General features: G+C 32.8%; 4 protein-coding genes and 1 non-coding gene across 15 annotated transcripts; 1 reads left to right on the top strand and 4 right to left on the bottom strand.

The window, feature by feature from the left end:
* Positions 1-632: 632 nt before the first annotated feature.
* LOC106389415 (proteasome subunit alpha type-6-B-like) lies at positions 633-13,379 on the bottom strand. 11 transcript variants are annotated; one of them, XM_013829654.3, is made up of 14 exons: positions 10,988-11,248; positions 10,708-10,823; positions 10,333-10,518; positions 10,164-10,254; positions 10,027-10,086; positions 9,887-9,947; positions 2,455-2,612; positions 2,263-2,357; positions 1,997-2,175; positions 1,852-1,910; positions 1,660-1,742; positions 1,291-1,386; positions 1,124-1,183; positions 633-976 (listed from the first exon to the last, which is right to left on the bottom strand). In XM_013829654.3, the coding sequence occupies exons 7-14, from the start codon at positions 2,528-2,530 to the stop codon at positions 884-886; spliced, it is 741 nt and encodes a 246-aa protein (XP_013685108.1). In that variant the 5' UTR covers positions 2,531-2,612; positions 9,887-9,947; positions 10,027-10,086; positions 10,164-10,254; positions 10,333-10,518; positions 10,708-10,823; positions 10,988-11,248; the 3' UTR covers positions 633-883. The 11 variants fall into 11 exon arrangements, 1 of the variants encoding a protein (XP_013685108.1); XR_007320754.1 differs by lacking the exons at positions 633-976; positions 1,124-1,183; positions 1,291-1,386; ... (2 more) ...; positions 1,997-2,175; positions 2,263-2,357 and adding an exon at positions 11,984-13,379 and having other exon boundaries at positions 2,552-9,501; positions 10,623-10,823; positions 10,988-11,890; XR_007320751.1 differs by lacking the exons at positions 633-976; positions 1,124-1,183; positions 1,291-1,386; ... (2 more) ...; positions 1,997-2,175; positions 2,263-2,357 and adding an exon at positions 11,984-13,379 and having other exon boundaries at positions 2,552-9,501; positions 10,642-10,823; positions 10,988-11,890.
* LOC106384432 (glutathione S-transferase T3-like) lies at positions 7,738-8,618 on the top strand. Its single transcript, XM_013824394.2, has 2 exons — positions 7,738-8,335; positions 8,383-8,618. Exons 1-2 carry the CDS (start codon positions 7,738-7,740, stop codon positions 8,616-8,618), a joined length of 834 nt encoding a protein of 277 aa, XP_013679848.2.
* LOC106389417 (TIP41-like protein) lies at positions 9,762-10,579 on the bottom strand. Its single transcript, XM_048749566.1, has 6 exons — positions 10,572-10,579; positions 10,333-10,518; positions 10,164-10,254; positions 10,027-10,086; positions 9,887-9,945; positions 9,762-9,792 (listed from the first exon to the last, which is right to left on the bottom strand). The coding sequence occupies exons 1-6, from the start codon at positions 10,577-10,579 to the stop codon at positions 9,762-9,764; spliced, it is 435 nt and encodes a 144-aa protein (XP_048605523.1).
* Positions 13,380-14,148: 769 nt separating the features above from the next.
* Positions 14,149-14,251, bottom strand: LOC125584981. Its single transcript, XR_007321874.1, has one exon. It is a non-coding gene; the product is annotated as a U6 spliceosomal RNA (small nuclear RNA).
* A 2,971-nt stretch (positions 14,252-17,222) lies between these two features.
* Positions 17,223-20,033, bottom strand: LOC106389419 (calmodulin-binding receptor-like cytoplasmic kinase 3). Its single transcript, XM_013829662.3, has 8 exons — positions 19,818-20,033; positions 19,246-19,614; positions 18,956-19,138; positions 18,600-18,865; positions 18,197-18,362; positions 18,032-18,121; positions 17,658-17,956; positions 17,223-17,581 (listed from the first exon to the last, which is right to left on the bottom strand). The coding sequence occupies exons 2-8, from the start codon at positions 19,508-19,510 to the stop codon at positions 17,369-17,371; spliced, it is 1,482 nt and encodes a 493-aa protein (XP_013685116.2). The 5' UTR covers positions 19,511-19,614; positions 19,818-20,033; the 3' UTR covers positions 17,223-17,368.
* Positions 20,034-24,419: the final 4,386 nt, after the last annotated feature.

Raw genomic sequence — 24,419 nt, 5'->3', positions numbered from 1 at the left:
TATATCCCAAATAAATTTCAATATTTACTATAATCTAAATTATTATATTAGATACAAATAGTAGATAAATATTACAAAATATCATTTCTATAATAATGTGAACTAGTTTGTTTATGTTTTAGTTTTGAAATAAATTTCTGTATTTTTATTTATAATTTCTGTTATTAATTATAAATTTGCAAGTTACTATTTTCTGTAAAACTAAATTATCTTATAAAAGTTTTAGCGCAGAAAACATCTAGAACTTCAAATATCATATAAGAAGATAATCTATTATATTAAAAATGGAATAAATTTTATCATTTCAAAACTCTAAATTCTAAAAACCAAAAAAACTACCCAAACAATCAAAAGCCTAAAACATAAAATCGAGACTCATAATGGAATACATTATCACATAGCCAGAAAAATTTAGAAAATTTTCTGGTTCCGGGGTTAGAAGTGAAGAAAATGTTATTTCAATACATAGCCAAAACAAGAAAAATATAGGGACAATTTCATGTTTACTATTTTTATGATACCATCATTCATTTTACCCCACTAAGAGAGCAAAATTTACTATTTTCTTAAATTTGAAAACGTGAAATGCTAAAACTGAATGTATAAGTGGCGGAGGGGAAGGAAAATGCAGGTAAATTGAAAAGCTTTTGAGAACCATAACACTTGCTCTCTGCTTTTGGGTCATTGGAAATTAATTTAACTCTATTCCATGCAACAACTCACATTAAGAGGATCTGAGAAAGCAGAAAATTCAAATGGACACTACAAGATTCATAAGACTGACGGAAACAATTTCTTCGAAATGCGAATGATCATAGAAAGATTTGAAAGCAATAGGAAGAGATGCAAAGTCTGATTTATTAGCGTCAAGATCCAAAAGTGATCAGTCGCGTTCACTAATGGCCGTCAAATGCTCCTCGATCTCCTCCGTTTCCAGGCTACGGAAAATAGGGTTATCAGCTCTCACAACTCCCACCTGCCAATTCGCACGGAAAAAAATGTTATGCCTTTCACAAAGCTTTAACCAAATTCATTTCGCCCTAGCACTTTTATTCAAAACTATGATACATCTCTGGCCAACACCAGTACAAAAAGGAGTAACGAGAGTGTTGAATTTTGAGACCTCAATCTCAGTTGCCTTGAAGTCTTCTTGAAGAACTGATTGCAGAGCGGATATGGCAGTCTGCAAAAGTCAGATATATTGAGATGTAAGTTTATTCTTTAGAATCCTGTTGGTTCATGCGATCCTACCAATTTAAACTTTTACGGTGAACATAGATAATAAGTTACCTGCACCGTTTCATCGTATGTGAAGGCAGGGTTCTCTTTCATTTTCTTCTCCAAGAAATTGATTGCTTCTTGCTCTTTCATACCAGCACTAGTTGCCTGCATGCATCACATGTTTGCTTACTTATTAGCTGAGACACTATACAACAGAAAAGCCTCCTATTTGCATTGAAGCTTCTGTCTTAACCCAAACAAATAAGCATTGGAAGCGTACAGTCTCTGGTTAGACAAGATAGAACACTAAATTACAGAAGAAGCAAGTGCAAGATAGCAGTAATACTTTTTTTCTTCTTCAAATTTACCAAATGCAGTAGTCTAAGTATCAATATGAGGCTAATAATTAAAGCATTACAAGTGGAGTGGGATTATTACCTTGTGGCCGTAAAAATGACCGGCTGGATCACACTTGTAAAGCAGGGGTCCTCTCTCTTCATCCATACCCAGAACCATGGCAACTTCATAAAGACAAACAAAAACAAGAATGAGTCATTTGTCAAAAAAATTCAACATAACAAGTAGATGTGTAGATATGCAAATAGGTAGGGAAGTGAGTGCAAAACATGCCTACACCAAGAGGTCTCATGTAAGCATGTTGAGTGTAGACCTGTGACTTGTCTGCAATCCTGTTGACAACATGAGTTAGTCACACTTGATAAGCACAGAGGAGGAAGATAAGTGTTAATCCCATACTAAGAAAGGGCATTATTACCATTTAGCAAGAATGTCGGCAGGCATCTCGTAGCCATATTGAAACCTAAACTCAGCAGCCTCATTCCTTGCTTGTGTGACCAACGACCTTGAATCAGCTGTCATGCCAGTGGCTAACAACCCAAGGTACTTAGTGACAGGGAAAAGGTGAGATACGCTTGACTCATCTAGAAGCTTGTCCTAACCGCAACAAAAATAAAATAAATAAATAAGAAAGCAATCTTGGAACCAAAACCCTAAAATCGCGATTAAAAGGGAAACACTCACAGGGACTTTCTTCTGGGTGACGACGCATACTGAATCCTTTCCTCGAACACCAATCGATGTGATTCCAGCTGCTTTCACCGCTTTGAATGCATATTCTACACACACAAAACAAAAAATCGGGGGGGTGAGGGAAACAACGCGAGAAAGAGAGATGCTGAGTTTAAAAGTAGAGGATTCGATTCGATTACTGACCTACTTGGAAGAGACGACCTTCTGGAGAGAAGATCGTGATGTGACGATCGTATCCACCGCCGCTTCCTCTGCTCATCTTTTCTTCTTTTTTTTTTTCTTTTTTTTTTTTCTCTGATCTAGTTTTATTTAAGAGTTTTCTACCTTTCTCATCAAGCCAACTGATGCAACAAAAATTAACATTATCATCATCATTCATTTACAATTTTTTTCAACTTTTTATTTTATTATTATTTAATCCAAATATTTTAACAAATTGTCAAAGAGTCCATTTGTTCTAAGTACGAGTTTCTTTTTGAATGGGTAACAAATCATTCTCTACAAATACACCATATTATATTATGTATAAATTTGAAATCTAAAATCTTCATATAAATATGTTTAAAATAAATATGAAATATTCTTTGTTATTATCAATTATCTAGATGTATTAACATAAATTAACATGAATATGAAAAGTTATTTTTTAATCTATAAACAAAAATTATGTTTCAATGCATTTTATTAAAATATAATAACTTGACTATACTAAGATATTATACATATATAAAGTTAATTTTTCTCTTTTCGTGATAGTTCATCATTTATGTGAATACTAGGTGTCTGCCCGCAATTTTGCGGGTGATTATATTATATAAAGAAATATATATTATGTTTACATTGTTATAATTTTTGAATAATAATTAAAATTTTAAATTTTAAATTCTTAATTTCAAAGGATAATCAAAATTCCAGTATATATTTTTAGAAGATTGGTGAGATTTAAAATAGTTCAACAATGTAAACCTTAGTTATTGCAAATATTTCTCACCTTATAATTAATTCAGATAATTGGTTGAAGAATTACTTTATATTTTATTTTAACACATAAAAAAACTGGGAATACTCTAGCGTTCAAGAAACAAAAAAGAGAGTTTTTTTGTGTAGGACCAATACAATGATCAGATGCTTTTATCATGAAGATATTTTGTAAACGTTTTTTGTGTGGACTTTAGAAAACATAAAAAATTCTAATAATTCTTTAACTACAAATCTAATTATTTTATATAGGAATATATAACCATTAAATTTTTTTCAATAAAAAAGTTAAAGTATTTTATTTAATTATATATAAATAATTGATAAAGAAAAATAAATTGATAAAACATATATATTATTTCTCCAATTCTACAATTAGTTATCATAAATCATTATTTGTAATATTACTTGTGTTATTTGATAATTTATATTAATTAGTTATATAGTTATCTTTCATTTCTAAAAGTGATAACTTATCTATGATATCACGTTTTCATACGAAAATGATGAGATTTTTTAAAAATAATATATTTGAATGTTTGCATTCATTTGAAACATTTTAAAATAGATATAGATATATATATATATATATATATTTATATATATATTTATATATATATTTATATATATATTGAATGAGTGAGTTTAATTAATATTATCAGGTTTACATTAATTGGTTCCTGGAATTTATGATTTATTGTATTCACTACTAATATAAATATATTAAAAACCGTTTTTATAATTGTTTATGTAGTATCATATGTATTTAAATGTATATTATCAGTTTATATAATGTAATCGATGATATTTAATTGTTTCTATAAATAAATTATATTAATTCATCTATATTTAAGATGATTAATTGTATGTTTGGAAACATATATTAGATTAGGTAATTCTAGGGTTAGTTTTCTTTTAAAAACTTTAATTAAATAAATAAAAAATTTAAAACCATCAACCAATCAAATTATAACAATTAATTGGAAAGCTCTCTTATGAGTGACACGTCAACAGAAATCACTTAAGTGACTTCTCAATTAATATATAGAAGTATTTTAATCATTTCTAAAAGTGATAACTTATCTATGATATCACATTTTCATAGAAAAACGATGAGAATTTTTTAAAATTTTATATTTAACTGTTTTGCGTTTTTTTGAAACATTATAAAATAGATATATATATATATAGTGAACGAGTGAGTTTAATTAATATTATTAGGTTTACATTAATTAATTTTCTGAAATCTATGATTTATTGTATTCACTACTAATATAGATATATTAAAAACCGTTTTTATAATTGTTTATGTAGTATCATATGTATTTAAATGTATATTATCAGTTTATATAATGTAATCTATGATATATATTTACTTGTTTCTATAAATAAATTATATTAATTCATCTATATTTAAGATGATTAATTGTATGTTTGGAAACATATATTAGATTAGATAATTCTAGGGTTAGTTTCCTTTTAAAAACTTTAATTAAATAAATAAAAAATTAAAAACCATCAACCAATCAAATTATAACAATTAATTGGAAAACTCTCTTATGAGCGACACTTCATTAGAAATCACTTAAGTGACTTCTTAATTAATATATAGAAGTATTTTAATCATTTCTAAAAGTGATAACTTATCTATGATATCATATTTTCATAGGAAAATTATGAGAATTTTTTTAAAATTATATATTTAACTGTTTTGCATTTTTTTGAAACATTTTAAAATAGATATATATAGTGAATGAGTGAGTTTAATTAATATTACTAGGTTTACATTAATTAATTTTCTGGAATCTATGATTTATTGTATTCACTACTAATATAGATATATTCAAAACCGTTTTTATAATTGTTTATGTAGTATCATATGTATTTAAATGTATATTATTAGTTTATATAATGTAATCTATGATATTAAACTGTTTCTATAAATAAATTATATTAATTCATCTATATTTAAGATGATTAATTGTATGTTTAGAAACATATGTTAGATTAGGTAATTATAGGCTTAGTTTCCTTTTAAAAATTTTAATTAAATAAATAAAAATTAAAAATCATCAACCAATCAAATTATAACAATTAATTGGAAAGCTCTCATATGAACGACACGTCAGCAGAAATCACTTAAATGACTTTTCAATTAATATATAGGAGGATTACATAATTTAATATATACTTTGTAATTTAAATATACATATTTATTAAATAAGAGATGTCATAATTAAAAGATATATAAATGTTATTTGTTATTTTAATATCATAAACTAAAATTGTGCTCCAACATATTTTAATAAAAATAAACTAAATTATAGTAATATGTTTATCATTTATAATTTTAAATTTTAATTTTTTAAAAAGTATTTAGTGAATATGTACTTAATCCAAATTGTAGTACACACTACACAATATATCTTTAAAAAAATTATTTAGGGAACAACGGAGGATATGGCAGCTGCAAATGCTTTCTTGGCGTCTAATCGCATGCAATCACTACCAGGACCTCCTTGGCGCAGGAAGCTTCAACTGATTGTATGGCAAGCTGTAATCTACTCTATTTGGCAAGAAAGGAACGCTCTGACTTCACCGCAACACTGCAAAAACCATTACTACCATCTCTTCCATACTGGACAGAACGATTCGAAATAAGATCCATGGCTTCAGAGACTCAAACCCAATCGGAGCTTCTCAGATGATTCAGCTCTGGTTTGCAACTGCTCCATCACCATATCCTCTAAACCCTCCTCTACCACTTCTGCAATCAACCGTCTAAGTCTTCAGTTCTGATCCGTAACTCATTTTTCTGGCCATCTGGGCTTCTACTATCTCATCTTTTATCCACTGGTTTTTTTCTCTAATGTGGGCTTCGGCCTATTTTTTTTTGTAATAGGGTGCAGCCCAAAAACTAAGGCTTTATGGCTTGTTTTCTTTTTTTTCTCATGCTTTAAATAGAAGAAAATCTTCAACCAAAAAAAAAGAAAAAAACTTTAGTGGTAGCCGGATGAATGCCCTCCGGTCTCTGAATCAAAACCCCGCACTAGTAATCAGGAATTCATATATTAATAAAACTTGTCGAGGGACAAGAACCACACATTTGTTACTGTTGTATGATCGTGTAATGTGTGATACTTTAACTTCTCATAGTGAATGGTACTAAGGGCAACATTATCGGGGTATGATAGAGGAAGTCGTTAGGCTTTATTTGATTTTATCTAAATAATAATTGTATAATATCGCTGGGACGGACGCGGTTTGTCGTTGGCTAACATGTTTTTTTTTTGTCCTTAGCTGATACGTGTCGGCAAGGGAATGGTGGAAGCGTTTTGGTTTGGGCAAAACCGAAAAGAATCGAAAATCAACTTTTCACTTCTTTCTCTTTCTCTCTCGCGATGATCGAATATGCGATAGAGCTCTCATCAACGGCGCATCCCCTTCCCGCCGACGGATCTCCCCCCGATTCGATAACAGAACCACGGATCTCCTCCCGAGCGTCTCCTCTAGACGGTTTGCTTGTGGAGCATCTCTTCTGGACGCATCTCCTCCCGAGCGTCTCCTCTAGACGGATCTCCTCTCGATCGTCTCCTCCCGACCTTTATCGCTGCGAATCGAAGGTGAAAGGGTGATTTTAGGGATTTGCATGTATTTATACTTTGAGTCATTTGCTTGATTTTCTATAGATTTAGGGATTTCGTATTTATATTTTCGTCTCTTTAGTCTTTGATGATAAATGATTCATTTGTATTTTGTGATGTTATCGTGTAGATTTAGGGATTATGATGTAGATTGTGTACGTGAGGTGAGATGAGTTTATCGATTCAGCAGACGTGTAATGTGTTCTTCGCATCTGGTAAATGTGTTCTGTTATAGACGTGTAACGATTCAGTAGATTGTGTATTGTGTAATTATTTGTTGTTTAACTCTTGAAACTGAGAAGTGTGTTCTTATGTTTCCGAGTTTATTAGGTGAGGTGAGGTTCGATCACGAGGATTGTATTAGCAAGGAGATCAAAGAGAAACAACCATTTCCTCCACACTTGAAGGTAAACTTATTTCTCTTCAGCTACCAAGTAATGTAGTTTGTACAATAGTTAAAGGCGTCTAGTTTGTTTGCAAGGCCACACTTTCTTGGTACTGTCGAGTCTGTTTTGATTGTGACCATAGTGTCGAGTCTGTTTTGATTGTGACCAAAGTGTCTAGTTTGTTTGCAAGGCTAGTTTGGAAAGTAGTTAATGCACTTGTAGATAGGTAATTATGGTTGTGTAATATACAATAACTGAGATGTACTTTTGTAGTTAGGTCATTATGGGAGTTTTAATTATCATTTTCAACTATTTAACCCTTCTTTCACGAGTTTATCTCCATCATCTTCGTTCTCTTTTTTCTCTGGTCTAACTCTGTCACATTCCTTCTTCTATCTTCTTTATTCTGTCACATTCCTTCTTCTATCTTCTTTATTCTCTCACATTCCTTCTTCTATATGGATCCAAGGAATCCGTATAGCCAGTCTGTTGGTTATACGGGCCTTCTTTACAGTCAACACGAAAGTGTTAATGATGGGAACTCTCCTTATGAGAGTTTTCCTTCTGGATCTTCACAGATCCCTCAATTCAGTTTTCAACAGTCTGTTGCTCCAACTCCACCCACAGATCCACCCGTGGAGCGTGGGAGGAGACATAAATGGACCCCGGTCGAGGACGAGATGCTGATAAGTGCTTGGTTAAATACCTCTAAGGACGCTATAGTCGGCAATAACCAAAAATCAGGCACTTACTGGAAACGTGTAGGAGATTTGTTCTTCGCAGCTCTTTGTGGTGGAGATTGTGTTGAAAGTAGCCAGCATCTCCACTATAAACAGAGGTGGCACAAAATCAGTAATGACACATCAAAGTTTTGTGGTGCATATGCGGCTGCAGAGAGACAGATATCCAGTGGTGAACATGAGAACGATGTACTCAAGGTGGTCCATGACATTTTCTTCGCAGATCAGGGGTCCAAATTCACACTGGAGCATGCGTGGTGTGTGTTGAGGTATGAGCAGAAATGGCTCAACCTCAACAGCACTAAAGCTTCTGATAGTTCTAAGAGAAAACCGTTGAATCAGATTCCCAAACTGAAACCACAGGTGTTGGTGAAGAAGAGATACGCCCTGAAGGTGTAAAAGCTGCAAAAGCTAAACGTAATGGGAGTGGGAAGTCTGTTGATTACTATACAACGGTACTTGAACTGAGGAAGGTGGATTTGGATAGGAAAGAAAAGCTCCAGAAGCTTGCCATCTTAGACACACTCCTGGCCAGAACGCAACCACTCAGTGAGGCTGAGGAAGCAGCCAAAAACAAGCTCCTCGCCGAGTATATTTAGAGAAATATCTGCTACAACCTTTGTGTGTTTTCTGTCTGTACGGAAAGATGTTGAACGCGCCTTTGGAGTCCTGCAAGCTAGATTTGCCGTCGTCAGAAATCCATCTAATTTATGGGATAAACACAAGATAGAAAATATTATGAGAGCATGTATCATTCTCCATAATATGATTGTGGAGGATGAACGGGCATCAAGGACACAATATGTGGTTCCTGGATTCAAGAAAGGGATATGGAAAGATTTTCCGTCAATACGCCTTCGCCGGTCGGCAATACAATGGATCGTCGGACGAGCGTTCGCAATATACAAACCCATCATAATTTAAAATATGATTTGATTGAAAATATATGGGTAAAATTTAGACATCGTCCAGATAACATGTAATTTATAAGTTTTTATGAATTTAATAAAATGTTTGTTTCCATTAAAAAATTTTTTTTTGTTCTAATTCTATTTTGCTTTCAATTTAATGTTAAACTTCTCTTTTATGTTTTATTTAAAATGTATCTTTTATATCTAATCACACATTAAAATAAATGTGTGAAAATATGCTAAGGACTTTTTTTGTCCTACCAATAATCAACAAAATTAAAAAAATCCTTATGCATTTGTCTCTAACTAAAAAATAATACTAATTTATTCTAAGGACAAAATTTTGTCCAACCAATAATGTTGCCCTAATAGCGGCTGCAACGCTGATCCTTACAAAAAAATCCTTAGCAACAAATTATTTTTATTATATATGGGGACCAAAAAAATTAGAAATTTGTGCCATAATTGTGTCTTGCAGTCCGTAGGTAAGGACCATTTCGCTGCCGGGCTCGTCACTGTACGCGGGTCCCATCGCCGCGTGGGAACCCGCGATTGACCCATTTTTTTTTAACTGAAATAAAAATAAAAATAATTAAATAATATAAAAGACTTACCTGAGTTATCGAGCCATGAGTAACACGGTTGTGGATGCCCTAAGAGCATCTTTAGTGGTTATTAAAATATATAAGTGTACTTAGTGGACTTAAGAAACCTAGTTAAGAAACAGTTCGATTTTGTGCCTCCAATGGTAGTTTTTTAATTAAAGGTTCTTTAAAAAATATATATATATTGTCAGAGAAGAGAGAAAGAGAAGAAGGAACCTTTGGATTCCTATAATCCATATTCATCACTTGCACATTCACTAACCACAACATAACTCTCACCAGCATTCATCACAGACAACTACTATACAGAGTAAAGAAATAAAAAAAAACAAGCAAATAGAATCAACTTACTTGACAAGACTGGCACCAACGTGAGCGACTTTATCCTTGAGCTCTGTGGTCAATCTCGCCTCTGTGGTCAAACAAGTGTATCAAATAAAGAACCTTATGAAAGAATGTGAATGGAAAGAAAATATTTGTGTTTTCTTTACCACTTTCACAGTCAGAAGTGACACTCCATTGGCAGCCAGTTCATCTTCATACAAAACTACCTGAAGGAGTAGAAAAAAAGTACATCAAAAGGCGAAGAAAAATGTAACACATTAGGTAACATGAGAGTAACACTAACCGTTTCTTGATCTTTCTCAACAACTCCGCTACCACAGTAAGGCGTAGTAAAAGTGTAATCATAATCCAGTATCACCTGCTGGGACGGCTTGCTGCAATTGCATCAAAAACGTATCAAACTATGTAAAAAGCAAAGTTTAAAAAAGTTCAATCTAATCACAAACTCTTACCTCCTGAACTTCCATTTTGCGGCAGCAGGAACCTCAACAGGTGTAAGTCCTTCTTGCTTCCAACCCGCAAGTGCATCAAACCCGTTAAAATGAATCTTAGTGTTGCTGCCTAAGTGTTTAAGTACTAACGCATTCTCTCCAAACACCATTTCAGCTAAGTGAGACATCTTAAGCTTCTCTTCCCACCTAGTGTCACAATCAAAACAACACATTCACAATCATGATCGACATTGAAAGACCTCTGCATATACTCAGTTCTCAATCGAATTGACGACGCATAAATACAACACCTAACAACAATGCACATACACTAAGGTGAGAGAGATAGAGATTCGAGTACTGTTCGTGAGCGAGAGAAGTGAGAGAGATAGAGACCTCTGCACAGACTCAGTTCTCAATCGCTCCAGTTTCTTCTCCACCCTCCATTGCTTCGAAACTCTTCTCCTCTCTCCGTGAATCTAGTCTCCCTCCATAGCTTCTAAACTCTTCTTCTAAAAGAAAAAGAGAAAAAAATCAATATAAATAATCGAATTGAAGCAATTAGATTGAGAGAACCCAGATGATATGAAAGAGATCAGATCAAAGGCTGGATCGATTCATTGTTATTCACTATCAGAAAAAATCAGTCGATAAGACCAAGGAAGAGAGTTCTCACCTAGCCTCCGACGCGAGATTAGAAACGAAACCAAACATGGTTGAGCCTGAGGAGGAAGAACACGAACGGTAAGGAAGAGATAGTGGATGACTCTGATCTTCGAAGTATCATCTAACACTGGCTCAGATCTTCCACACATGGAAACCAATTGGACAATCAATTGAACGCCTTCGTCGCCCATAGGGAGAAAACGAGAGAACGCCATCGTCGACGGAGAAAACAAGAGAGAAGACGAAGAATTGGCTCGGTCACGACAGAGAAGAAAGAGAGAGGAAAGAAAACAAAATTAATTTCAGTTTCCCCATATGCTGACACGTGTGTCCACTTTATCACTAAGGAACGGTCCCGAAAATATCAAATGAAGGATCGGTTATGCCATTTTCTTTTAGTTTTCATTTAATTTAATGATGTAATTACTGCAAAACTCCCATTAAGAAACACCGATAAAGATGCTCTAAATATATAGAACATATCTTATACGGGAAATAAGAGTCCAACCATCTATCTTTCTCCTTCAGGTACCACTGATAGCTCTGATATTTTACGACCAAAATAGTAAGGAAAGAGAGAAAAAATTTTCTTAATGAAAAATCTCATGAGTATATTACACTAGCTAGGGGTTTACTTTAGGAAGTGAACCACAAGTTGATAACTCTCGTTGTAGAGATTCACTAACTTCACAATGTGTTCAAAAATATCAGTAGTACAATTCTCTCCGGCATATATCTGAATCTCCTTCAAACACGGAAAATACTTCAAAAAATGCGCTAACACTCCCATCTCTGCGTTTGTTCCTCTAAACCCTTTGATCTGTATCTTTTTCATGAGCAAACGACTTTTGTCCTCCCGAGAAATGCAGTCACATGCATCCCGGCATTTGTCTTTCCAATACTCTGAGAGACCCTGGAAGCACACAATAGAGAGAAAATAAAAAAAGACTTCAAAAGAATGATCTCTCTTTTGTGCGATCTTTTGACAAATGACATGTGTTTATACCTGAAAGACTAGAGTGTCTAAATGTGGACATTTCCTTAGGATAACCGGCATTGCTTTACATCCATATGGATTGAAACAACAAAACCGTAACCATTCGAGGTTGTTGACCAGTTCACAGCATAGAGGAAACCACTGAAACAAGAAAGAAACAAAAGCAAGTCAGGAATCTTAGCATAAGAAAGTTCTAACATGGATTTGCACGTAGAAACTGACCTGGAAAGTAGAATCTGACACAGCAAGTTTCTTCACATTTCTAATACCATTCATGAGTTTCCACACATTACCATACCACAGAACCTCGTTATTATTATTTGACGATCTTATTTGATTGATTTGACTTGTACTTGCAATAAGGTTGAGTACAACCTCAACTACATTACTGAGGTTAACTTTTGGGTAGTCCTCCGCCATGAAATCACAATAGTTAAGGTAAAGCAGATTTGGAGTATCAAAAGAAAAGCTCTTTGATATTGATGACTTTCCTTCAGCCGTGACAGTTATACCCAGCTCCTTTAGGCTTGCACTTGACACGGTACAGCGCGAACGTCTCCGCGTCAAAGGGTGTATGTATAATTCCTCAAGCACAGGGAGAGTAGGAAGAAGCATCTCAAGCTTATCCGAATAAACCCGAGCCTCCTTTAAAACAAGAGTTTTAAGCATTGGTAAGAAGAAAGCCGCTTCAACTCCCCCAGGCAAACGTGCGTTCCTTAATCTCAGCTTTGTAAGTGTTCTACTGACTAACATCTCTTGAGGCAGCAAATAATCAACATCATCCTCGATGAGAAGTTCAACGTCCGAAACACCACGCTGCAGGACATTACATATCCAACCATCCACACGATCCCTCGAGGCAGTTTTACATTTGAGAGAGAATTCCCCAATGGGAGAATCACCCTGCAATGCCAAAACACTATCCACAAATGCCATGAAACTTTGCAGAATCTCGTACCTTTCTCGCTTACGCAGTTCGGGATGAAGAAACGCAGAGTCATCGATGTAAAGATTAGGGACAAACGCAATCAGATCGCGCCACCTTGTTGAGAGAACGGATGTCAAAGCAGCACGCTTTGTCGGACAGAAGGACAATATATGACAAAGAATCTCGTCTGGTAACCCGCTAATATGATCCATCTTCTATACTTTAATCGGTTTAGACGCAACAAAGTGGTTTTCTGTCTCTTATGTCTTGTCTGAGTTGTCTCGTTTCGAGAGAAGCTAGTCTTATGGTTACTAGGGTTTTACCTAAGAGCTATTTTTGGTTCAACCTCTAGGTTCATCGGCCAATAGGATTTCATTATTTTAAATTCGATATCTTTTAAAAAAGGAAACAAAATATTATCAATTTATATTATGTTTTTAAAATAAAAAAGTGAAAAAAATAGCAGCTACAGAAAAAAAGAATTAAAAAAATCTTTTTAACGTCGTCAGCAAAACACTAAACCCTAAATCCTAATCCCTAAATCCTAAATCCTAAACCCTTGGGTAAACCTAAACCCTTGGGTAAACTTTAAACCCTTGGGTAAACTCTAAACCCTTGGATAAATCCTAAACTCTAAATAAAAACACTAAACCCTAAAACTCTAAACCCTAAATCCTAAACCATAAACCCTTGAGTGTTTTAGTGTTTATTGATTTTGATTTAGAGTTTAAGATTTATCCTAGAGTTTAGGGTTTACCCAAAGGTTTAGGGTTTAGGATTTAGGGTTTAGGGATTAGGATTTAGGGTTTAAAGTTTTGCTGATGACGTTAAAAATATTTTTTTTTTTTGTAATTACTACTATTTTTTATTTATTTCTTTTTACCTTTTAATTTTAAAAATATAATATAATTTAACAATATTTTATTTCTTTTTTAAAAAATATCGAATATGAAATAACACAATTCTATTGATTGGTAGACCTAGACCCCAGCGGGTGAACTCTTTACCTAATGTCGCTTCCTTATGTAATTTACATATTCTCTAAGCGGGGATGGGCCCAGTGAGCCTTTTAATGTGTGATAGAAAATTTCCTCATATAATAAGATAAACATTTTGGAGGAATAATATCTACTTGTGGTTTTTTTTTTTGAACTGAATTTTTTTAAAAGGGGTGCAACACGCCCAAGAACACTTAACTGCGGAGTTCTGATGGGATCTAGTGCATTAGTGCTGGTATGATAGCACCCAAAATTTGGACAATTTTTCGATTTGTGCGTGTCATCCTTGCGCAGGGCCCATGCAAATCTTCTCTGTATCGTTCCAATTTTATCGGATTTCCCCGAAGAGACAGTCTACCAGAAGTTACCACGATGATTTGACAACAAATAATTGATGTGTTGTCGGTACAATGTTTTTTACAAAAAAAAAATTATCATCACCATATGCATTTTCACATAACGCATTCAATAATATTTTTCATAAAAAAACTATTTCTATAAATCGCATCAAATTTCTAATCTTGAAATTCCCTTAATCAAACGTAATATCAAGCCAATTTTTCTTATTTCCTTAAATAAAATCTAAAAAATTATTTTATTTGATTAAAATATATTACAATTAATAATTTTGAATAATAAAAATTTGATAACAATTTTTTGTATCATCTATAATTTTTGTTTAATTTTATTATCAAAATAAACTAAACAATGAAATTAATCTTAAAATAAAAAGTTACATTTTTTGGTATATGTTATATATATTTTTTTAAACGACTATAAATTACTAAAATATATTAAAATATCTTATATTTGTGATTAATGATTTAGTCGAGAAGTATTTTGCAGGAGCAATATGAAATTCCAATGCAATGACGGTTTACTTAGTTAGAGAAAAAAAAATTCAAAGAGGATAAACTTGAATTTTAGGGATAAGAAAAAATGGAGAAAATGGAAAAGTGATAGATAATCTACAAAAATTGGGAAGATGGCTAACCTTAGAATAAATATAGAAACAAAGACTGAGATAGAAAAAAGGCATTCATCACAAAATTCTTAGACTTTACTCGCTCTACATCTCGATCTAGATATAGGAAATTAGTTTTAGGTGGTTTTTAGTCTAGCGAACCTAAGCTTAACGGTTTTCCGTCATGTTTCGTTGCTCTACAAGTTATATCCGTTTTACAAAACAAACTTTACAAAGCAGTTTGATCTTTTGTCTAAACTTTTGTAAAACGAACTGCGTTCGGCTTGATCTCCGAAAATGGTACATAGATAGTCTTTCACAAAGTCCACTCCAAAGTGGCAAAGTTTATAAAATTCTTTTTAAATGATAACTATGTCCTTTTAGACTAATATCTATTTTTGTGTCATTTTTGCCTATAATATCTTTTAATATTTTTGAAAATAAATTTAATAAATAGTTTTGCAAACAAAGAAAAATTGAAAAAATAGTAACTATTGATAAAATACCTATATGAACTTAGTGGTATTTTTTTTCAATTCTAAAAATGTTTAAATCATAATTTTCATATTTTGTTATAAATAAAGTAGAAATGACATTCTACGAAGTAGAAAACGAAATCCACTTTTTCATTGAATCTACAATGTTTAGAATACGTGATCTACGTAAGTAAAAATATTCTAAAAATATTTAGAATACAAATTCCGCACTTAACCTACCGATCTAAAATCTTTAGAAATCAAAATCTACACATTATTATAAATCTAAAACACGTAAAACCGACTTCTACAGATTTACTGTAAATCTAAAACATGTAGAAATCAAAATCTACACATTACTATAATTCTAAAAACCTGTAGAAACCGATTTCTACATATTAGCTGTATTCTACGGATAAGAAATCAGTTCCTAAGAATATGGAAACAAAATATTTGGGAATATTCACTTTCATATTTTGAAAAAAACAATTTTAAAAAAAAAACAAAAAAAAAAGAAAAAAAAGTGGTAACCTTCTTCTCACGCGGTCTTCTATATTTCATTGATTGTTCACAAAATTTTCACATTATTTCTACCATGATTCATATCTATGCTTCCACGGATCAATCAGTCTATAATTCGAGATCGGTCGATCTGTATGAAATCGACTTTTGCCGATCGAGTGAAATGGACCAGGTCGATCAGTATATGCTCTGCGTTTTTTTGTTCTGTATAATGATCAGGATCGATCGATCTGTTCGACCTTGTAATTTATTATATTTTAAAATTACAACTTTAAGAAAATTATTGCCATTTTGAAAATAATTAACCTAATGGAATATAAAGTATATAAAATTAGTTTAAAAGGGCATAGTTATCATTTTTTGCTCTAAAAATAATAATTTTCCCTTTTTTGTTTTATGTGTTTGTCGTGATTATCGTAGAAAATCCGATTCTTCAAAAGTTATGTTTTCTATTACAAAATTTTAGTTTATGTTAATATCAGCAAAGTATTAAAATTGAAATAAGAAAAAAACATGACACAAATTGTTTAGATTAGCCCGTTTTCTTCCAAATGTTTGAAACTTCTGGTAGGAAGTCAACAGATTTTCCCGCAGCTAACTCATACGTTAATACCACCGATAAATACGGAAGGCCATTGGAAATTCCTTTTTAAATCTAAGCAATACCCCCTCGAAAATAAGTCGGCACGTAACAAGTAAAAACATTTTTTAATTTCTGGTACAAATTACAAGTTAGAAAACATGAATTTTGTTTTACTATTTAATATTAGTTGGAATGCCAAATTAACTAAGAAGAAAACAATTTAAATTCATCTAGGAAGTAATAGAGTAGATCAAAGCTAGCAACGAGGTGTTTCCCAACGGTAAGTAGCTTTTATCCTGTTGTTCAAAAAAAAAAAACGCTTTTATCCAGGCTCAAGGGAAAAAAATTGGCATGTATAGTTTATTTTTTAACTCAGTAGTCGACTTCTAATATTTGCTCTTGGGATCAGCGATAGAAGCTGAAGCCAAAGCAATCAGATGGGCCATTGAAACAATGTCTGCCTTTTAATATCGCAAGGTGTGTGTGGAATCTGATTTGCAGGTGCTAGTCCGAATGATAAGAGGAGAAGAAGAGGTATGGCCTAAGCTAAGACCGATCATTCAGGACATTCATCAACGGCTTCTGCAATGCCCAGAATATGTGGTGATGTATCAGCAGAGAGGGGGAAACATGGCAGCAGATAGGATAGCTAAGGAGATTTTTTCTTTTGAGAACAATGTCCCTCGGTTGTATTCTATAGTGTCTTCTTGGTTAAACTCTTTTGTGGAGGTTGACAAACTTTTGTAAGGTGAATTTATTGGCTAATATAAATTGATGTTGAATTAAAAAAAAAAAATATTTGCTCTTGCGCTTGTGCGAAAATCTTATAGGTATCTCATTTCATATCAAATGAAAAAGAATTAGTATTACGTAACAACAGAGGGACTAGCAAGTTGTGTTGTAACGTGTGAAAAGCAATTCATTTATTTCTGTTCCACGGACCGCCTAAGATAACTGGATCTGATAGCCCAAAGCTGCTTCCCGACAGCTTCCATGTCCGGTCGCTCTTTTCGTGTGGGAGCAGCACACTGAAAAGCCAAACAGAACATCTTCTTCAGTATCTTCTCGTCTACTCGGTCCCTCGCGTTTGGATCCACCAATTCAAACACTTTGCCCTCATTGTATTTCTCAAATGCCTATCATTCGCAAATGAAGATTTATTTACTAAATACGTAAGAAAACTTTTTTAAAAAGAGTAGCTTAGCTTATTACCCATCGAACCGTAATCCTCTCATCATGAGGTCGTTTGGCCTCCACAGGGCGACGGCCAGTGAGTATCTCCACAACCAAAATCCCGAAGGAGAAAACATCGCTTTTGGCAGTGAGTTGATAAGTCCTCATGTACTCTGGGTCGAGATAACCAACTGTTCCTTTCACTTGTGTCAAAATGTGGGTTTGGTTAGAATCCGTAGGACCGCCTCTCGCAAACCCAAAGTCTGCCACTTTGGCTCTCATCCCCGTCGTGAGGATAATGTTGGACGATTTTATGTCACGGTGAATTATCTGTCTTTCTGTTTACAAAATGATTAGTAAAAATAAAATAAAAAATCTCAAAATAAGAGCAAAAAAAAAAACATTATCTCTACCTGCATAAGAATGGAGATATGTCAATCCATGGCAAACATCAATCACGATCTCCAACCTTTGACTGAAATTGAGAATGCTTCCATTAGTACCTGCAGTAGTTTCTTATACTGTTTAAATCATATGTTCTTATAGCGCTACTGAACGTGTGGAAACAAAGTTCTTACCATCCAAGTGATCCCGTAGTGTACCATTTCCGACGTACTCGGTTATGATAAGTCGCTCGTCGACTTTATCAACATAACCAAGTAGCTTCACTAGGTTCCGGTGACCGATTTTAGACAAAAGATCAACTTCACTTTTGAATTCCTTCCGCAGATTCTCAAAGTGTTCCTGCATCACATTTACAGATTGTGTCAACATTGTGTCTATGAATAAAAGAACAACATAGAAAATTGAAAACACGGTCAGATGTGTTCTATTCTCCCATATAGTATAAACACGGACACAGTCAGATGGATGTGCTCCTCGGAGAAACATCTCGTCGTCCGATCAGAACTTGGTCTAGTGATATGGATAGCTGACAAAAAAAAAAGAGAACAAAATAGAAAATTGAATACAACAGAGAACCTTTTTGGCTCGTTTAATGGCAACCACCTGACCGTCCTCTAGAGTGCCCTTGTAGACGATCCCAAAGCCTCCTTCACCAATTTGGTTACTGTCTGAAAAATTATCGGTTGCTGTAATAATTTGACTCATGGTCAGATTCAAGGGTCCCATCCTAGCACTAGGCCTCGGGGACATAGCATATCTCGATGGGCTTTCAGATACCCGGGATGAACTTGACGAAATCATATCAGATGTAGGGCTCATTTCAAACGACGAACCTTGGTGCACTGTCAATAATAGTATATTATATGAACCAACCTCAATGTCAAATATCTAAAAACATTCAAAGTAAAAAAAAGAGAGGGATATTTAGTCACCTGAGTTAGATTCTTTGGGTAGTACTTCGTGACTATTTGCTTTCCTCTCCTTGTGGAAGCAAGGACAACAAATCGCACAGCAGAATAGAAGAAACCCACTTGCTGCCAAGCTTACTTGAACATGGCTATTATCAGATTCAGCAGAATCTTCTTCTACATATTTTTCTTTCAAAAACCTTCTCCCTGCATAAAAACCAAATTAAAAAAATAAAATGAAATAAAAAATCAGTAGCTATAATAAATAACCGACAAACTCAAAGGAGCACAAAAAAAGTCTCTGAAGGACATACCTAGTAGAAAGTGAACCGTGCAGAAGTCGTCTCTAAAAGAGTCCCCAAAGACACAACCTTTGGCTTTATGAATCTGTACGGCTTCGCAAAAGCGAACTATGTGCACTGGATCTCCGTTTATTGCGAACAAACTCGGCTTTGTGTAGGTAAAGTGATCAGACTCACAAAGACTCGATGACGACGATGCACAACTTTCCTTGGGATGCAATAACATTAACAGACACAACAGAGCAGCAACCGCCAATCTTGTGACGCTTCCACCCATAATTGGTGAGAGAGAGAGAGTCTTATCCACAAAATAACTCAATAGACAAAAGACTCGGCCTCAATAAAGAGCCATTCCTGACTTAAATCATCAATTCATAAAACCTGTAAAAAAATAAATAAAACAATTTCAGTCCGACAAGGGATCTAAACTTCAATTCTTGAAACCCTTTTGCCCAAATCGTAGCAAAGATCTAGCCAAAACTCATATAGGTCTCCTAGAAAACGTAATCAAGAGTGTGATGATACCAAGACCAGCAAACCAAATTACAAGAAACCCAGAAGAGTTGAGCAAGAGAAGACCAAACCTGGAAGCTGGAACGCAACTTTTGTAGGTTTGACTTGACTGTAAAGTACTTTGAATCAACGAAACTCTTTCCCTTGTGTCAGACAGATTTTTTTTTTCCTCCGACTATTTCATTTTAATGAAAAGGCCAGAAAGGGCAATACATAGATGATGGAGAAAGTTCAACTCAACATCATTTTACATCCTTTATAGTAATTTGTCCATCATATTTTACCCAATATACTCTAATAAAATTTCTAGTATATAAAAGAAACTAAATTAGATGATTTCTAGACATGCCACATCAGCACAAATATTTAGAGTCAATCAAAGTTACACATCAGCACACTGAATGTGAGTTTCATAAAAAATATTTTGAAGCCCAATTTAGATTCGCGGCCAAATTCTCTTTCCTCTCCGCCTTGCCAAAGGAAACTCTAACGGCGATAGTTCTTGCGTTATCTGTTGAAACGGCTTTTCCAACAACAATGAATCATCAACCTTGGTTCATTAATTTCCCAATAGCAAACAAATGTTCTCTTCCCATTCCCCGAGCTTCCCACTATAAAATCAACTCTGCATATAAGAAAAAGTAGAAGATATCGCATCCATGCTTTTCAACGATGATGTTACGGGTTAGAAGAGACCATAATTATCTTCAAGCTCATACATTTTTGGGAAGTTTAATTGCAACACGCAATGGGAAGTCTCTGATTGGTGTAGAGATGCTGATCATCTACAAACAGGTGGGATTCTATTTACTATTCATATATTCTCTCTTTTCAAGAATCAGAACCCTAGACTAATTGCATTAACACATGGCTCATCGCCTGATTGTGTTGTTTAGAAGCCACATATGAAAATCTGCATCAGGCTTCCTCTACCAAAGTAATTGTTAGTGAGAAATTCAAAGTTTCATGTGGGATCATGTTATTGCATCGGTTAACAATCAAAACCAATCACGGTTATGGGTCGTTCTTTCTTTAATTATATGAAGATGATTTTAATCTACTTTTCACTTTATTTGGGTTTAGATTGTTGATGGAATCACTTTGTTGTAAAGTATATGGTACAAGTTGAATCGATGTGGGTTGTAGAGCTACGATATTCTTAGTGTTCTGTCATGATTAAATCTTATGTCTTTCTCTGATTTTTATCGGTGAAAGTTATACAATCTTTTGGCTTTAAAGATTCTGATTCATGTGTAAGAAAGTTCTTAGTACATTAAAAACGTTTACACTTTTTTTATCATGAAAAAACAGAAACTTTATTACTTGAATTGTTTTTTGTTTGCTTCTATGATAATTGTACTTGCTTCGTGAGCTCAAGGTGGTTATACAATTACAGGTATTTGATCTTACAGAAGTGAAACCCATTGTACGGTACAGTTTGGCGTTTCTGCAGCGAAACGAGATGAATGTGCAAGAGAGTGCAGAGAAAGGATGCAGTTTATGGTGAGTAATATATATACATCTTTAACCTTTAGCGTATGGGAATTAGATTTTTCAAGTTAGTGGCAATGATGATGATGATAGATGGCAGGTGGTGATGATCCAGTTGGTTGGGTTCCTGGTTGTCTCGGTACAACTTGGCTCTAAAAATTCTTCAATCCAAATTGTATCAAGAAACATCAAGATTCTACTAGAGAGGAGCCAGGTGTTGATTTGTCTACACTTGATTGATATGTAGAAAACTTCTTGCACAATAATTTGTAACTTTTGTTTCTCTAATTGAAGTGGTTTTTAATATCTCCATTTGTTTAAAGTGCAGTAAGATTTTTTTCGCTGGTAGCTTCGTTCTTTCTTGCAGTGTATGTAACAAAAGCGAAAGCATATTTTCCCAAAAAAAATTAGAATTCAGCTCAAAGTTGTAATATCTGCATCAGCAGAGGTGCTTCAAATGTATCTCGCATGGAGACAACAGGTTTGTGAGACATTCTGACCTCAGGTGATGGTGATAATAGGTGCCGGGTGGTTTTAGTGGCAATGATGATGATGAGGATAGGTGGCAGGTTGTGATGGTCAAGTTGGTTTGGTTCGTGGTTGTCTCGACGAGATACACAAAGGATGGCATGATGCTTTTGACATACACAACTTTGCTATGTAACTCTAAAATTCTTCAATCCAAATTATGATAAAAATATATGTTTTATACATGGATAATAACTTGATCGTAAAATAAGAAAACATGATGTTCAACAAAAAAAAAAGCAAACATAAAAAAATATAGCAGTAACAAACAACACTAACTTTTATATTGTGTATCTAATTAAGATACCAACTCTATTACATTGAGTCAATTATTTCTACTTTCGCAATATCTAAATAAAATTTAAGAAAAAAAAAGTATAACAAAAAATCAAAGTAAATGTACAAGAGTACAAAAATAAATCATGATTTGTGTAGATTCAAAGTATATACATAACTGTTTGCAGTTTTGGTGTGTATAACTATTTTCTTGATGATATATTCTTTGATTGTTTAGGTCTGGAATATAAACCTAACATATTGTTTTGTTCCATTTAATTACGTAAGTATACATGCTTTATGTTATGTTACTATGTGGAAACTGAGAATGAGATATTTTTACATAGAAACATTCAATTCATCGCCACTGAAAATATTAAATGATTTAGTTACTTCTTTTGGTTTTAGTCTTTGAAAAGAAAAACAATTTTCAGAAAACATTTGTACGCTGTTTGGTTTCTCTTAATTTTCATATTATTAATGTTTACGCTACATTTAAGTTATTTGATTAAATTATGTTTGGTTTACTCTAGCTTATTCGAAATAAATTATTTGTTATGATAGGGTGTTAAACTCAAGTAAACTTCTATCAGAAATGTAATACCTTATTAATTTATAACCTTATTTATAAAAATATTTTTAAATAGCATGAGTGACATTTCAATAAATAATTTTTTTATGAAAAATTCAGAAAATGCTAAAATAATTTACAAAGCATAATTAGTTAAACACTAAAAATTAAGGAAAACTTCATTATAACTTGAATATCTAATATAAACTGAAAACATATATTTGAAAACATAATTTTTGTTACATAAAATATTATAATTATTATTTATGAAATTATCGAAACTTTTTATATATTACTTTAAAATATAATTATTTATAATTTTATCACATTACATTTGATTTTCTATTGATTTAACTTGTATTACTATCACGAGAAAATAAGTTATTGTAATAATATTAAAATCTGATACTAGAAATAAAAAATATTTGATATTCTTACTTTAGATTTTCTTAAATTTATCAAATTGCAATGGAAATAAAATAGAAAAATATTAATCAATGTATTTTTCTTAGTTTTTATTTAATAACTCTGTATCTAACAAAAAAAATGTGAATGGTCTTTTCAACTCAAACCAACAAAATTTAATAAAATTTACAATATATATGATCTTAGAATAAAAACAGTTTAAAGTAAATTGTCAAATGTTTTATAAAATTAAAATATATTTTAGTATAAAATAGTTTTAATGTATAATCACCCGCCGCTCTACGGCGGGCCAAACCCCTAGTAAATTTTAAAAGTAACTATGTGTCTTGAAAATAGAATTGTCCATCTCATTTTCGGATTATATTGTCATGAATATCCACATAATTATGAAATGTCAGGTAGTTTATCTTTCATTAGCAAGTATTTCGATCATGGGAAACAGACTACATACAAAGAAGTCTAGAAGCAAATGTTGAGAATGAAAAGGAAACTTTTTGCAGATCTTTTAAATATTACAATCTGCACTTTTTATCTAGCGTCATCTTTGTAACAACAGAATATGGAGAGAAAGCACCATCTGTAAATTCCCCTTTTCCTAAGAGAGCCATTGAGGATATAGAGATGTACAAAACTTTTATATTCTTCTTGCTTATTTAAGATTTATCTAATATCACAAAGAACCCTATTTTATTTACAGTAACAACAAATTAGTATATATATATATATATATATATGTATATATATATATGTATATATATATATATATATATTAAAAGGAAACAAATATATTTTAATATAGTTTTGTGGTACCAAGAACTAAACTTCTACATATTTCATTTAAAATTTGGAGTGGTTTGACTTTAATTAATGATTTTTAGATAATTTTAGGAGAATTTGAAATTTTGGCGTGATTTTTTATTAAATCATTATAGAATCTTATTTAAAATAACGAGAAGAGAACTGGATTTTTATTTTTATAAATAAAAAAAACCTTTCAGATACTCTAAAGACACTTAGGAAGGTTTACTCAACTTAGAATTTCAGATGTTTTGTATTAGAATGATAAATCCACCGTTATTCAAACGATGAGTTAAAAAAATATTTTAAATTCTAGTGTTATTGAACTTGTCATTTTAACATACTATGAAATCCACTCTTATTGAAAAAAAAAATAAGTTGAAGATTTTAGAATGCTTTAAATGTTTTTAGGGTGTTTGAGAGAAGTTTCTTAGTTATAAAAATAAAAATCTAAATCTCATAGTTTTAGATGAGATTCTAGAGTTCTTTAACAAAAATCACACCAAATTCTAATATTCACCTAAAATCATCTAAAAACTCAATAAAATCAAATCAGTTCAAATTTCAGATTCAATACACCCTC

The sequence above is a fragment of the Brassica napus genome, chromosome C3 (assembly GCF_020379485.1).
Source record: "Brassica napus cultivar Da-Ae chromosome C3, Da-Ae, whole genome shotgun sequence".
NCBI classification, from domain to species: Eukaryota; Viridiplantae; Streptophyta; class Magnoliopsida; order Brassicales; family Brassicaceae; genus Brassica; species Brassica napus.
Note: the sequence above shows the minus strand (reverse complement) of the source record. Positions and strands in the feature narration are given on the sequence as shown.

Excerpts from the sequence above, each read along its gene's own strand:
- LOC106389417 (XM_048749566.1), bottom strand. Across the intron at positions 10,255-10,332 it reads GCAAAATGGAAGTTCAGGAG|CAAGCCGTCCCAGCAGGTGA; the intron begins GTAAGAGTTTGT and ends ATGCAATTGCAG. Across the intron at positions 9,946-10,026 it reads CACTTCTGACTGTGAAAGTG|GCGAGATTGACCACAGAGCT; the intron begins GTAAAGAAAACA and ends TTGACCACAGAG.
- LOC106389419 (XM_013829662.3), bottom strand. The coding sequence starts at position 19,510 with ATGGGTGGAAGCGTCACAAGATTGGCGGTTGCTGCTCTGTTGTGTCTG. Across the intron at positions 18,363-18,599 it reads CCATTAAACGAGCCAAAAAG|GAACACTTTGAGAATCTGCG; the intron begins GTTCTCTGTTGT and ends AATGTGATGCAG. Across the intron at positions 17,582-17,657 it reads AGAGGATTACGGTTCGATGG|GCATTTGAGAAATACAATGA; the intron begins GTAATAAGCTAA and ends TGCGAATGATAG.
- LOC106389415 (XM_013829654.3), bottom strand. The coding sequence starts at position 2,530 with ATGAGCAGAGGAAGCGGCGGTGGATACGATCGTCACATCACGATCTTC. Across the intron at positions 1,743-1,851 it reads CATGAGACCTCTTGGTGTAG|TTGCCATGGTTCTGGGTATG; the intron begins GCATGTTTTGCA and ends GTCTTTATGAAG. Across the intron at positions 1,184-1,290 it reads CATACGATGAAACGGTGCAG|ACTGCCATATCCGCTCTGCA; the intron begins GTAACTTATTAT and ends TGACTTTTGCAG.
- LOC106384432 (XM_013824394.2), top strand. The coding sequence starts at position 7,738 with ATGGATCCAAGGAATCCGTATAGCCAGTCTGTTGGTTATACGGGCCTT. Across the intron at positions 8,336-8,382 it reads CAGCACTAAAGCTTCTGATA|GTGTTGGTGAAGAAGAGATA; the intron begins GTTCTAAGAGAA and ends CTGAAACCACAG.